General features: G+C 38.8%; 1 protein-coding gene across 3 annotated transcripts in view; it reads right to left on the bottom strand.

The window, feature by feature from the left end:
* The window catches only part of MAGI3 (membrane associated guanylate kinase, WW and PDZ domain containing 3), a 235,605-nt gene that overhangs the window by 26,058 nt on the left and 193,352 nt on the right, over positions 1–16,195 (bottom strand). For all 3 annotated transcript variants that reach the window (XM_028101902.2, XM_028101903.2, XM_028101901.2), the window contains 6 exons: positions 13,004–13,192; positions 10,007–10,612; positions 8,740–8,771; positions 6,542–6,698; positions 4,347–4,438; positions 2,002–2,194 (listed from right to left, as the gene is read on the bottom strand). In XM_028101902.2, the coding sequence (XP_027957703.1) occupies positions 2,002–2,194; positions 4,347–4,438; positions 6,542–6,698; positions 8,740–8,771; positions 10,007–10,612; positions 13,004–13,192 (1,269 nt within the window). The remainder of the gene's footprint in view (positions 1–2,001; positions 2,195–4,346; positions 4,439–6,541; positions 6,699–8,739; positions 8,772–10,006; positions 10,613–13,003; positions 13,193–16,195) is intronic.

Below are 16,195 nucleotides of genomic sequence, written 5' to 3' on the forward strand. Positions count from 1 at the left end.
CTATAGGCTGCATCAGTGTGTCTGACATCTTCAATACTCTGCCAGTGTATAACCGGAAGAATGATGTCCTCTCATTTTAAAGGAAGCTTTTCGAAGCTTCCGTGAAAGTTCATGGTAAACCAATTCTTGAAATTGTCTTAATTCCAGGAGGATTCTGACCAGTAATTTTAATAAAAGTTGGTAATGAAAACTGACCCGGTACACTTCCTTTTAAAATCAACATTAAATATAACTTAGTGCAGGACGAATGTTATATATATATTGTATACAGCATATATATACAATATATATATAATAAAACTGAATAATGTGATGCTGGGGTCACTGCACCAGGGCAGAGGTGCTGCCCCTCACTGGTTGAGAAGTTAGCTGTCAACACAGGATTTGTCTAACAGAATGTGTTTTACAGCTGCAGTCTTCTTGATTGATGATACCAGATGCGCTAACCATCAGCAGTCCTCCGCCTACCCCATCCAGCATATGACAAGCTGTCCACATGAACAGCCAATTCTCCTAGGCATAGAATAGGTCATAGGAATCCCCAGCAAATGGAGAATTAACTTATACCTTATTTTCTTAGTCAAGTATGACATCAGAATTCAAGAAAGAATAACACAAGTTAGTCCTGATTAAAAAAAAAAAACAGGCAAATTTTGGGCCATAATTTGATCCGAGCCATCATTAACAAAATATACTGCCCTTGAGGAATACCCACTTCTAAGTGCTCTTTTGGCTCAAAATCTACATGATTCTGAGATTATGTTTTTGAATTTCAACAAAATGCTGCCCAACATCCAATCATTAATGAAAAATAAAGGTTTTGTTTTGTTTTTGTATAATGCGTGGTTATAATGAATTAGCTAAATGCCTCCAATAATATCAAACTACTACAAAACTTCTTCATGATGCTTTCCAGGAGAGAGCCAGCCTCTGGTTGTACAACAGCACAGTTTTTACTGCATGTGGTTATGTTCTGACTCCAACACAACACTGCATTAAAATCTGTATGAGTCTCTAAATGCCTGATACTTAGGGAAACAGGCAGGCCTTTCCTTTGGATGTTGCAATCAAAAACACAGTGCCTCATTTTTAAGAGTAATGCAAGTATTCATCAAGTCAACAAACATTCGTTGATGTCCATTCTGTGCTGTCCATTCATTGTGTCCATTCTGTGTTTTATGTGTGGGGGATACAGCAGTTAACTAAATGCATAAATATCCCTACCTCGATGAGGCTTACACTCTTGTGCTACAGGGTTGTCTTTTTAAAATCTTTAAGTGGCGAGAATTCACTTCTAAAAATTCCAATGTAATAGTCACAAAGCTATTGATGAGAAAAATGTATTCATAGCCTCATGTAATGGTTTAGATCCTGGGCTCTACAATTAAACTCCCCGTTTTAATCCCTGGCCCTACTACTCAGCAGTTATGTGTCTCTCAACCATTCTGTGGGTAACTGTAAAACTGAATGACAGTATTTACAGCCTAGTGTTGTAAAGACTAAATAAAAGAATCAGTATGTCTGAGACAGAGTAAAGCACTCATAAATGTTTTTATTTTTTAATGTTAAATGACATTATATTAAAAATTCTCAAATAGAAACATTTGAGGGGAGCCTCTTTGAATACTTAGCAATTCATCAGGATCCAAAATTTTTTTATATTCAGCTCAAGGGATCTCTTGGTATGACTAAAAAACTATATTTGTTTTTAAGAAAACAGATTTAACTTAATAATCCCATCTACAATAGCACCTTGGCAAAATCTGTCAATACGTGAATATAGTCTTAATACAGAGGCCTAAATTTTGCCTCTTTAATAGTAGTATTATTTCTGGATCCTTTTGACCTTAAATGGCCTTCCATGATGAGGCTCTGGATCACACCAAATGGCTTATCTGATACCCTAGGAAACATACTAAAATACCTGCAAAACCATATAGAAAATGGACTAAGTCTCTTTGTTTCTTGATTAACCTATAAAGCAGGAACAGGCTCACATACCACCATAGAAGATCTTTCTTCTGACAGTTAATAGCACGTGGCCATTTCGAGCCGCCGTTGTCATGAGATCCAAGACTTGTTTGTGAGACTTCCCTTTCACAGGAATCCCATCAATGCACATCAGCTCATCAGCTGCACGGAGCCGACCATCTTTCTCTGCTGCGCCCAGAGGAATGATGGCCCCGATGTAGATCTGATATGAAAACAAAGTGTAGATTGGTCTCTACAGTCAACAAAGATCTACTACGACCCTTAACTAAGTTAAAGGCTTCCTGACCCAGTACTACACAAACTAACATATTTTGCAGTTCAACTATGAACACTTGAGAAAGGTAGTATCTTAGAAAGTGACCATTCTCTAAAAAGGCGCTTCACATCACCACACTACATGATCCCTTCTGGATCTTCAGGGATGCGCAGACATAAAGTGGAAAATGCAAAGCTGTTCAATAACTTAAAAACTGCCACTATCACTTCTAAGCAATACAACAAAAGACATTAAATTCAGAAAATGCAGTTCTGTGGAGTAACTACTAAAAAGTACAAAAAGTGTATTGAATGCATCAGCAAAGGTTTTCTACACACCGTTCACAGCAACTGGGATAATTCTCAAGAAACTCCCATTACATACGGTTACTAGTGGAAATTCAGTATATACAACCCAGAAACATTTCTTGTTCCTAAATCTCAAAGCAGCAGATGTATCTCAGGGGAACAGAGTGTCCTGAGGTCCACTTACATCGAGGCAAACAGATTTGGCTCATTTTATTTGCCGGCAATTAGAATCCTGTAATTAGGGAATCCTGAATGTTTGGGCTAGTTTCAGAGCTGCTAAAACCTGACATTGAAGAGAAGAGTTTCTCCCAAATTGTTTGAGATAAACTCTGAAAATGTCTTAGTCACCACTATATGTACCAACAAAATAGGAAGCATTAAAACAAAATCATGTCTTCCACCAAGAACAATCAAGGTATTTTATATTTGCCCTGTATAAGTTGACCTGCCTTGAGCTTTATATGTCTCTTATAATTGTTTTAACTATAGCCAATATGGCTAATTAGAACATATTTATAATACATAAATCAACTGTTCTATCCAGAAATAGAAAGACGACTGTCATTTTATTTTAAAAGGTTATTGTTACTCACCTATCTTCCAAGGATGATGATAATGTCTTTCTTATATCACACAGAAAAAACTTAAATATGTTCTCCAACTCTACCAAGTACATTACTTCTTTTTTTTAATAATTTTTATTGTTATGTTAATCACCTACATCATTAGTTTTTGATGTAGTGTTCCATGATTCATTGTTTGTGCATAACACCCAGTGCTCCACGCAGAATGTGCCCTCTTTAATACCCATCACCAGGCTAACCCATCCCCCCACCCCCCTCCCCTCTAGAACCCTCAGTTTGTTTTTCAGAGTCCATCGTCTCAATGGTTCATCTCCCCCTCCGACTTACTCCCCTTCATTCTTCCCCTCCTGCTATCTTCTTCTTTTTTTTTCTTAACATATATTGCATTATTTGTTTCAGAAGTACAGATCCGTGATTCATCAGTCTTGTACAATTCACAGTGCTCACCATAGCACATACCCTCCCCAATGTCTATCACCCAGCCACCCAATCCCTCCCACTCCCCACCACTCCAGCAACCCTCAGTTTGTTTCCTGAGATTAACAAGTACATTACTTCTCTGTCATTCAAACTAAGGGCAAAACTTAAAAATAGAAGCCATTACATTTGTTCTCTAAACTTTATGTGAGAATTGTGTACGAAGTTCTATATTTTAAATGCTTTACAAACATAACCCTTATGCTTTCTGAACAGAAACATCAATTATTTTCTATTTTCCTAGTTTCATAGGTACAGCAGATGAAATGGCACGCAAAGTACTGAGGATGAAAATGTCAACCCATTAATAAGAGTAACTGACATAATATGCAAAGGCTCATGCCACCTGTTTATGGAGCATTCAAAGGACAGACCAATGGTGCTAAACAGGATGCTTCTTTCTTAGAGAAGGCAAAGGTCTTAAAATTTAACAAAGGCAAAGGGAAATAAAAATTGAAAATAAGCTGTAGGCACATAGAGAAAGACAGAAATTAACTACTGCCCAATTGACAGTGCACATATTCAGTTCTTGCCTTCAGTTCTAGCCTCAGCCACACCAAGGTAACTGGGAGACCATCACACTAACAGAAATGCAGTTCTTCCTCTCATTCATGAGATGCTCAGAGAAAACAAAATCTTAGGAAAAAAAAAAAGAAAACCACCATATTCTACCAAATAGCCACCTAAAAGTTCATAGGAATGGCCAAATTCCGAAGTATGTGAACTTACAGACTGGTCCGGTCCCTCTCCTCCCAGTACCCGGAAGCCAAACCCCGACTCCTGTTTCCGAAGAAAAACATCCAAGTCCTTGGTGTTTGGTGCTAAGGAAAACCAGAAAAATATACAAATAAATAAGTAAAACACAATACTTTGATTTATTTAAAAAGGATTACAATAAAACAATGCAATTATTTAGTAGGATAATATTATAGAGTTCAATAAACTATAATCTCAGAACTTTCTGGTAGGTGAAAACTTACACAAGAACATACCACTACATTCAATCTTAAATCTTTGTTTTCAGCTCTAAACAAAACTTTGTATCGAGATTGCTCAGAAACATTTACCCCCGCTTCCATTATGCTGCCATTAAGTCCTAATGCTTTCAATTCAATGTTGTGATATTAAATACAGAATCATCCAATTTAAGTTTGGCATTTGATAGGTACAAATTATCTCAATTAACAGTTGGACAAATCCTAGGAAAAGAGAGCCCATAAAATGCCTTAATTCTACTCCTAAACTAATACCTTTGTTTTTGAAAAGCATTCCATATTTGCTTAGCCTAATTTTGCAAACGGGTATTATTTTAAAAGAAAATGATCGCTAACACCTATCATCAGCCCCATTTTCTAGCTGTGGAAACTGAGGCCTCGGTAAGTGGCCCAGTGTCAGGCAGCAAGTAAACGGCAGAGCTGAGATTTCGAGCCAACTTGATTTCTAGGGTCCAGGCTCTTCACCCACCCTATTCTGTCCCCCAAGAGCAGGTCGCATTCATCAGAATATTAAGTCCGGAAAACCTACTTCACAACTAAAATAATTTGATCTTCAAGAAAATATTGACGTTATTCACAAGCAAGAAGTCTTTGCTGGAAAGATGGTGGGGAACTACATAAAACCTGAGATACCGTACAGGGTAAATCTTGATAATGTTCCTCAGAAGCAGTCTCTTTTGAGACATGATTCCTATTAGAATTATAGAACTTTAGGGATAGAAGACTCTGGAGCTCAACTCAGTCACTTTATGGGTGCCGCCTAAAGGGGCTGAGTAGTTTCTACCAATACTAAGAATACATCAGGCTATCAATGGCAAGTCAGAAGAAAGCGATTCCCTATAATTCTATTAATTTAAATTATTGCTTTGCTGTGTTTGCATCTGGTTTTCATCTTTCTGAATATGGCCTGGGCCTATCAAGATAAAGATCTGGAACTGGTTAAATAACTATGAAGTCGATTATACATAATATTTCCACCTGTGTACACAGTTTCCAAGGTAGATTTAGATCTATTTCTCAGAAACAAATTAATTTAAAAAAATTAAGCCTATGTAAGCTGCAATTTTGCTTTGGAAGAGATTTATCATTTTAAGTAAATTAGCACAAAACTGAATCTCTGTCTTCTGCATGCTCTCTGCTCATCATCTCTCAGCTGGGCTCCTCTGAGCGGTCTACTCTGGTTTCCTCCTCAGGCTGCACACCCTCTGATTCACCATCCCTCTTACTCCCGCCAGGAGAATCTCTCTGAAATGCAAGTCCAAGATGATCCCTGTAAACCATTCCGAGGCTCTCCATCCTTTCTATGATGGACTCCCGCTTCCTCAGAATGGCCTCGCCTGCCCTTGCTCTCCCCTCTGGTTTCCTGTGCCAAATGCACCCAGCCGAACTGGGCTACTTGTAGAACTCGGGCCGTGCAAGGTCAATGTGCAAAGGTTACTCCTGCTTTCCTTCCCTTTTTCTGTCTCATAAACACCTCTTCGTCTTTGAAGATGTGGTTCTGGCTTAACTTCCTACGTGAAGCAGGATCTGACACTTCCTACCACCCCCAGTGGTAAAATTGACCGTCTCCTCCTTTGGATCCCTGTGAGGCTTATTTGGACTTATTTATACATACTTCTTTGATTGCATATTTGTCTTTTCCATTTAGGGTTAATCATCTTTTTGGGCGCAGGGCCTATGGAACTTATTTATCTCTATATTCCTAACACCTACTTTGGTGTTAGGAAGATAGCAGGTACTTAATCCCTGGTTTTGAAAAAAAATGGATGAACGAATGTTGAATAGAAATGGAAGAAGCCCAGAGTCATGAAAATGGGGATGAAGGAATAACTTTTCAATATGGTTTTGAAAGATGGAAAGGTCCCAGTTTTTAGAAAATTCAAAGTGATTTTGTCACATGCTGTCCTGAAATATTCCACAGCTACTTACGTTTATCTTCATATAAAGTCTTCGATTTCAGGTAGACCTCAGAAGGATCCAATTTCGGGGATCCTGACCTGATAATGCTGGGTGGAAACGGCATAGGCTGGGGAATGGGCTCATTTATGGCCTCCAAACTTCCTGAATGTTCCTTTCTGTCTGTTTTCTGAAATGGAAAAGGGCCTTACTATTTTAGAAAACCAGATGGTCGATTAGTTCATAAAACTATTGTGTGAACCAGATGTGTCAACTGATGACAGGTGGGGAGGGGTATGGCAGGGTCAAAGCCACTGCAAAGTCTTGTAGGAATTTACCTTCATAGCCGTGTACCCTTGGTTAAAACATATTTAACTTAAATTAGAAAAGATTTATACTGCTGTCAACCGAAGGGCCTGAATTAGTCCTAAGTTTACATGATCTTGCCCTTTCCTCCACCCCCAAGACACAAACGGACTTTGAGAAGAAGATGAGCAAGGACATAACCCAGGGCGGCAGCGTGTGGTAAGAGGGGGGCCCCAAGTGAACAGCCTCGTGAAGCTCTTGATCCGCCCCACATCCCCACTCACTCAATTTAATTCCCAGTGCAGATGTTTGAGATGCCATTCTTGCTCAGAAAATGGAGTAGGAAGTGTTACCTCTAATGTGGGCTACAAAGAGGACACTATGAAAACCCGGCATGGCCAATTCAAATACATGAAGGAAAAACGCACAATTGTGTGGGACAATCTGGTAAGGGCAACCAGGGGCATTATGTTCGTATTTTTCCCATTCTTTTCCAAAATAATAGCCAGGCAAAATGATTTAAATAAAATCTGAAAAGAAAAAAAAAAAGGATCCAATAAACAGCCTGAGAAAATAAATATGGTTTTGAGAAGAGCCTGTTCTTCTGCATTCTTGCTGGGGGAGGCAGATTAGGGATGTCAGTTATAAAACAACAAATGCGGACTAGGATGCAGGAGGGAGTGGGGTGAGGACGGTCCCTGCAACGTGCTGTCCCAGAGTCACTGACCCACACCCCGTTGGGTGGCAGGAAGACGAGAGCAGCTTCCTCCCCTCCCCCTGACATGTCCTAGGGTTCTGGCAGAGCAGCACGAGGTCACTGGTAATAAAACATTAGGGTCACCACGGCTGCACTGGCGTCCATTATGAAATAGAACGGTAGCACGGGAGTTAAAAACAATGACCAAAGGAACCAGAGAAACGTAGAAAAACACAGTGCAATTTTAACTACGTGGGCAAAAAAGTATTTCTGTTCACACTGGTTGTAAGTGGTACAGTCTATACAAGTGCAGAATGTTTCTTTCCTGTTGAGCCATAAGACAGCAAATTTGTAGAGGATCCTACTGGGTGGATTAGAAAGAATTCACCCATTTTCTATCAGTTGGTCTTTCCTTTAATAGCCTATGGTGGATGGTTATGGAAGCCCATCTTTCCATTGCGAGATGACAGACTCCAAATCAAGCAAACTAGAACTAAATTAAGATTGTATATATAATTGTCTTTATAGCCAGACCCACGTAATTGTGGATATTTTGGCAGCTACACGTCTGCCCCTAGCCCACTTTCTTTCCTGGCACTGTTTGCTGTACCCTTTTTTAGATCTCATTTGCTATACAGGTCCTTAAATAGGCTACTCAGTTATTCAGAAGAATGCCAAAGAAAACACTGTTACAAGTCTGACAGCCTATCACTTTGATAACAAGCAAATTGAGCACAGAGGCCACAGTTATTCTAGAAAGTCTGGTGTAGTCCATTGTGAGAAGGTTATCTCAATGTGGGTATTTAATGTCCCCAGGAAATGATGTGAAGCTACCGCTCCTTCTCTTTGGGCGTCAGGGAGATGTCACAGGATCTATTCTCTGCCCTAACACGTAGCTACTTCCTTACCCTTGCTCCTCTGAAACACAAAGAAAGCAGAAGGACTTCTAAAAGTGGGCACTTTGGTGTCTTCACGCTTTACCATTTAGAGGACAGGGTTGCTGGCAGTATGGGCCGCTAGCATTCGGTAGAAATACTTAACCAGGAAAGCACGCCTCCTCTCTACCTCACACGCTTTCCCAGAGTTTCTGACACAGGCCCAGGGCAGGATGCCTTCTCACTTCTCCCAGTGGATAATCACCACCACAGAGCGCTGCTATTATGGAAGGGGACACCGTATCTCTCTCGCTGTGTTCGGAAGAAGCATGTGAGGACCACTGTATACTCACCATTTTGGCAGTTTTAGTTGGTGAAGGAGGACCTTAAAAAAAATGAGCCAGATTTTAAAAACAGAGGAAACATTTCCAGATCACAAATACTGCTCATGTTTATGATAAAACTAGCTTCGACTTTTAGTAGATTAGTAAATTCTATGGCCAACACCCGCTGTGTGCCAGGCCTTGGTACATATATTATCTCACTTCATTTTTGCGACAATTCTAAGGCATAAGCGTTACTACCACTTTACAGATCATGTCAACGAAGACTCAAACAGATTACATCACTACCTCATACCATAGAACAGGTAGCAAGGCAGGAAACTGACATTAGGCCTGTCTGACACCAAACCCTGGTCTCTTTGTTAAAGGTGTTGGAATCCTGGATAACTCTCCAGCACTCACAGAGATCCTCCCCTTACTCTGAGCACATTCTACCATATCATCCAGAGAAGAAACAAAAATAGTTCAAAGAAGTGAGAAAAGTGAAAAATATCCCAATGAAGTTAAATTGCTCATTTGCCTCAAAAATGAAAACTAAAAGCCAGAGAGAGAAGGGTGAAGGGCTAAATTTTATTCTTTAAAATACTAGTCATTCATAGGTAGGGATTTAAGAAAGCCCATCAAAATGCAACTTTATGATTAGTCCTTGGACCTGGATTTATGTCTGCGAGCAGCTCAGGTCAGCTGATGACCCTGGAAAATAAAAATTATATTTCTCTCACACGAGGACTGTGGGGTTTAACTAACATTTACGGACAGAGACTAAAGCTTAAGAGAAAAGCTTCGTGAGCACGAACTACCATGATTGCTTTACAGAGCGATTACACACCATCCAACATTTTGCTTATTCACAGAGATGCTAGCTCTTTCGAAACATCCTCAGCACATCACAGAGGCCCAGATGAAGAACCACCAGTGGAAAGCGTCAATTTCTATTACTGCCATCAACAGAGAAAATGAAATTAAGAGGATATATTTCATCTGAAGTAGCACAATACTGTGACTCTCTCTAATCACTAAAGCCATAAATCAGATTAATTTTAAAAAGAATATAGAGGAAAGAAAATCCGTAATGGACACGAATGAAACCACTAATAACTAAAAAAGCTGCTGCAAAAGATACTGCTTATGGAAGCAGTCAGACAGAACCTTGAGGAAAAGGCACACTAATTACCAGTTAAGTCTGCTGGGGAAAAAGATTCTGCCCTGGAAGGAAGGACGATTAACAGATACCAATGCATGAACAATGAAGATTTTTCCTTGTGCTTTTACTCACCTCCTCTTAAGATAAGCAATGGTACATCTGCACCTACGGGAAATTGCTTTAGCACGTCTACCACTTGGAGATGTGTTAAATTCTGCACATTTTGATGGTAAATTTCCTTAATTATATCCCCTTTCTGGAGGCCTTGACACCACTGACTATCCAATATCATTTTGACCTTCTGTCCTGTTGGGCTGTCAGCAATTGCAAACCCAAAGCCTTTAGGGCCCTTAATCAGAGGGATAGTCACTAGTTCAGGCTGGGAGCTGCCCGATGATGCCAGGGATGCTCGCTGCTCGCTCGGGTCCGATGGTCCATTGAGACGGTCACTGATCAAGGTGGGTCCCGGCTTTCCATTCTGGTCCAGGACCACTGCTCCTGACTTAAAATCCTGAGTATTCATGCAAGTCTCTCCCTTGGTTAATGACTGGCCATTGATGACAGGAGTAGCAGCAACAATGTCCACAACAGGGTCTTCATTGTCATCAGGAAGTGGATAACCACGGCAGAGAGTGAGGTTGACATACTGATTGACAGGTACCAATTGAAACATATGGACAACATCTGCATGGGTGTGACCAAGGACACAGCTGCCATTGATGTCTACAATAACATCACCTGTTAAGACATAATCGTATTAAAAATATTAAAACCACCAAGTAAGTTAATGTTTTGTTGGGGCAGGGTGGGACAAAAATAAATTTATCATCTAAATTTGAATTCTGGAAACCTCTTACTATTCATTAACTGCTGAAAAGACAGATTTCGAACACAGACACGTCATTCTCCCTTCTGTGGTTCTTCTCTAAAAAGAATATAAATGTATGAAACCTTAATTATCTTTGCAGCAGAGTGATGACCTCAAGCTCAAGGGAATCATTTGAAAAAAAACTGTGGATTCATACTGTCATTGTTAGTATATCCTCTGAGTCATACCCAAGCGGCCACACAAAGCCAGGTTCATGGCAGCAGGTATTCAGTACATAGAAGAGGAGCAAATAACTCCATCAGCTACTTGTACAAACAGGCGATCTTTCAATACCACCTTCTATTTCTTGATTTTAAGAGGCCAGTAATTACAGGGTACTTAAAAATTCATTCTAGTTTGAAGAATGTAGGGCTGAAGATTAGAATAATGTGACGTTATGAATGTATGTTCCTTTGACATCTTTCTTAATCGTAGAGATTTTCAATTTATTGTAATTTCAGATTTCAAAAGGAGAAACAAGCGACAAGAGAATCCAACACAAGCAAAGAATGTATTATTTAAGACATTGAAAAGTCAGCTAAACGAATTCTTGTAGAAGTTGGTTTTGCTTTCCTGATTTTACATTATTACGACCACCTTGTGGCAGAATCATTATTATTTGACATTCATCAGTGGTGAATTTTTTTAATGCAGCCTTAACTTTAAAAACCTGCCCTCTAATGTCTCATCTGTTTGCTGCTTTTATTTGAATATTGAATATTTAAAAGGTTATTGCCAAATAAAGTGCTTTAATTTGTTCTGATTGCATGTAGGCCTGAAAAAAATCAACATAAATGGTATTTAAAAACAAACGTTAAAGTGTGCAGGAATGTGTTTCATAATCTAAGATGACACAGAAATCAGACTAATAAGAAACAAAGTTTAGACTTTCCCTCCTCTAGTAAAAGTTTAGACTTTCCCTCCCCTAGTAAAAGTTAATTTCCATGGAAGTATTGTATTGCTATGCAAATTAGACATCAGTTTTAGACAAATCTGCATCTATATTATGAAACCCTGACAGCACATTCAACAACTACCAAATGTGTTTTGTGGACAAAATGTTAAAAAAAAAAAAAAAAAAAGTCGAAACTGAGAGCTTAAAAATTTTTACTAGTAATTTTACTCTCTCTAGTTTGTTAATCTTACAAAGTCATAAAGAAGAGCACAAATAATTTTCCTTATAAATATAACTTCTGATTATTTTAACTTTTCTTGTTTTAAGTCTTAAGTCTCTTGTTTTAAGCTTCATGTTTTAAGTCAAGTGGGAAAGCATAATATGAGAGATGCCATATCCTAAATGAAAATAAGTTGATATGTGCCATCAAAAATACTATGGCAACTGAATCGTCCAAATGGGGGGACACATTTGCATTAGCAAATAGTCTAAGAAGCGACCCTATTGGCATAGTAACATCCTTCTAGGAAAAAGTGCTCAAGCCTCCCCCATAACTGTAATTGTTCTTGAACTTCCTCTAACCCCCTCAGCCATAAAAACTGTCAGCCATATAAAAATATCTAACAATTACCAAGACTTAGGGAAAACTATAAAAAGGACAGATTTATATGGCTCTGTAAAAATGGTAATTTCATGTCTATAATTCTTAACATAGGAGTTTAATTTTACTAACAACCAGTAAGACTAAGGAAGCAAAATCCAAACCAAATCAAACAAAACAAAACAGGAGAAAAAAACCGTGGGACATCATTTGTTCACTATAAACATCGCAATGGGTCATTTTTCAAGAAAGATTATAGGTACATTTTAGATCGCTCCCAAAGTACCCTACATCATCGAAGAAAAACTACCAAACAGTTCTCTGAGATGGTTAATCAATCTTTATCTTAGCATACTCGAGGAGTTATCTCGAGATGATACAAATTACTCAAAAAAATCAATACCTTTAATATGCTTTCTCTAGTTGTACACTTATTTATAAAAAATGGCCCTCCTCAAAACTAGTATGCATTGAATTTAGAGGATAACTATTTTAATACAGGAATCTCCCTCCCCAGTAGTGTAATCTAGTTCTCTCTCTATATATAAGCGATATGTATATGTACATATAGTTATTATATATGTAAATACATATTTATTATATATCAGTTTTATAAATATATATGTAAATGAAATCTTTTCACTGTAGTTTTTTAAATTAAATTAATTAATTAATTATTTTTTTTTTATTACGTTGTTAGTCATCATCACCGTAGTTCTTAATACAGCATCACTGCTCTTCAAATCTTTCTGAGAAATTCATTACCTGGTGCAATTTTCCCATCCTGAGCTGCAGGACCATCTTTCAGCACATTTTTTACTTGTAAAAACTCATCAGGCCTATCTCCACCAATAATGGTAAAACCAAATCCCATTGTGCTTTTCTTCAATGATGCTCGAATAAGAATGCCTTTCAGCTGGGAGGGATCTCGAGTAAAGTGGGATTTTTCCATATCTGTACCAAAATGAGAAATGGGTTTGAGAACAAAAATAAAAACAATGAACATGGCCCTCAAAGTCAACCTTTAAGAGAGTCTATATAAACTTAAATATAACAAACCATAAAGGGAAGCACATTAGAGAGAATCTTTAATGTTATGAGACAGAATTTAAATTCATAAACTATTAAAAAAAACTTAGCCAATGACTCAGGTGTCTCTTACAGGCCTTCTCTATGTTATCTGAAAGGTAAAAGCACCTACTTTATCTCCCCCTCATTGCTTTGTTTGTTTGTACTTTTTCTTTAACCCAGAGTCCTTCATATGAAGTCAAAATGATACACCCGCAGGACCACCTTTATTATTAAATTCCTGAAGGTCCTGGACACCATTCAGCTGTACATTTCATTTAAATAAGCATCTACTGAGCTCTACTGAGAAAACACTATTCTGGGAGGATGAAGGCAACTCACACGCTTATGGAAAAGAATATACTGACATATACCGAGAACTTTTTATAATTCACAACTCAGGCTTTCTGCAGCCTTCAGTTTCTATCTGATGAAGGCATGAATTCCTGAACTATCAGTAAATAGCTTCATGTTTCTTTCCCTTTTACTTGTGTTCAGTGAATACTTTGGGGAGAAAGCAAACACAGCTCCACTGAAAAGCCTGTTTTTAGAGGTTTCCTCAGATGATCCTAAAACTGAAAGTGATCCATATTTGCAAATAATGAATTTTTACAACTCCTTCTCTCTCCTCTCCTCTCCTCTCTGGCTGCATTAGGGCACTTTTGAGAACCGTGAAAAGATCTAAGTGTACGATTAATAATGTACAAAGCATTGTTTAAATTAACGTTTCAAAAAATGGTCTAACATTTGCTGCCAAATATTTAATAGTTTTATTGAGATATAATCACATATGATAACTGAGCCACTTTAAGTGTACAAGTCAATGTTGTGCAACCATCACTTAATTTTAGGAACCCCCTGCCCCGAAATCCCCATGCCCATTAGCCACTCCCCATTTCTCCCTGACCTGCACTCACACACCCTAGTGTTAGGCAATCACTAAGCTATTTTTGTCTACAGCTCTGCCCAATCTGGACATTTCATATAAATGGAGTCATGGAATATGTGGTCTTTTGAATGATTTCTTTCACTGAGCGTCATGTTTTTGAGGTTCATCTGTATTTTAGCATGTGTGAGTACTTTATTCCTTTTAATGCCAAGTAATATTCCGCTGTAGGGACATATCGCATTTTACTTATCCAGTTTTCAGCTGACGGACAGCTAGGTTGTTTCCACTTTCTGGCCATTATGAGTGATGCTGCTATGACCACTCATGTACAAGGTTTTGCGTGGACATACATTTTCATTCCTCTTCTGTACATAGTAGGACTGGAAGGGCAGCAGTTACCAATAAACCTACAGTAACTATGTTTAACGTGTTGAAAAACTGCCACACTTTTCCAAAGAGACTGCACCATTTCACATTTCCACCGGCATCTATGAGGGCTCCGATTTCTCCACGGCGTGGCCCACACCGGTTACTGCGTGCTCTCCGGTTCTAGCCGCTCTAGTGGGCATGAATGGTATCTCACCATGGTTTTGGCACTCATTTCCCTAGTGACTTCAACCAACACAGGTGACGTGTTTCATACAGAGCTCACCCTCAGCACTAGTATCGAGCCCAGAGTTATCTGCGTATAGCTGCTGCTGCCCCTCATGGCAAAGGGTTCTGAGAGGCACACATAAAGCCTGTTGCCAGTTAGAAAAGAGTCATCTTTGGGGCTGCCCCATATGGTGGCAGGGACTGAGCAGTGTAAACAGCTCCCTCAAGAGGCAGGGCTGACCTGAAGATACTGACAAAGGCAGGCTTGCGGTGGGAGTAGGTTTACTTTATTTGACCTATTCTTCCCAGTTTTGCTGATCTCTTATAAATAAAAGCACTTGACACGAAATAAAGAAATAAAGAAAGGAAGGAAGGAAGGAAGGAAGGAAGGAAGGAAAAGAAAGAAAGAAAGAAAAGAAAAGAAAGAAAGAAAGAGAAAGAAAGAAAGAAAGAAAGAAAGAAAGAAAGAAAGAAAGAAAGGAAAGAAAGAAAGAAAGAAAGAAAGAAAGAAAGAAAGAAAGAAAGAAAGAAAGAAAGAAAGAAAGAAAGAAAGAAAGAAAGAAGAGAAAAGGAAAAAGAAAAAGGAAAAGGAAAAGAAAAGAAAATCAGCTATTTCGGGCTTCTCCAAGTGGAGGACTAGACTCCAGACGGTAGTGTGTTGACCAGCATAAACACTATTTTGGGAGGCCTCTCGAAGCTTGGCCAGTCAGCCTGCTCCTGGTGATCTCTCTGTGTACTGCTGAGCTGAGCTCTTGCTGAGCCTCTGACATTCCAACTAGCCACCAGTCTCTGAACAAATATTACTTAAAAAATATTTGCCACATTCAAAGCCCATTCAGTCGTGTAAATTGATTATGACTGCCCACTGGGGTCACCTACCGGTTGTGGACAAGACCATCTGCTTAATGACCGTGTATGTAGGCAACTGAGAACAAAATCTGATGAAATGTACCTTTCTCGTTTTTAATTGTGACACTTCAAATATTGTGATACTTCTGGTGAGCTATCTCATGCTCTGGTCCTCGTGAATGCTGGAATAAGACTGGCTCCTGAGGGTGAAACTAGAAAATCGGCATATGATGGATGAGATCCAGATGTGCAAAGGGGGAGGGGGAGTTCTGGCTAATACCTAATTTTGCAAAGTATTAATATAAAACAGCCCAAGCTAATGAGAAGTTGGTCAGAATTAGGTCTTATCAGAATTAAACAAAGGGAGAATAAGAAAAGCACAAAGAAACTGTCTTTGATTCTAAAATACCTGATTTTAAATCCAAGCTGTGGGATTTAGTTGAGTGATCTTGGAATGTTATTAGAACTTTTAAAAGTCTCAGTTTCTTCATCTATAAAATAGGGATAATAGTACCTATTCATGGGATTGTTACAGGGATTAAACTAGGTCAAGCACT

The sequence above is a fragment of the Eumetopias jubatus genome, unplaced genomic scaffold, assembly GCF_037043125.1.
Source record: "Eumetopias jubatus isolate StellerSeaLion01/CBP00866 unplaced genomic scaffold, mEumJub1_p1.0 scaffold_4, whole genome shotgun sequence".
Classification (NCBI taxonomy): Eukaryota; Metazoa; Chordata; class Mammalia; order Carnivora; family Otariidae; genus Eumetopias; species Eumetopias jubatus.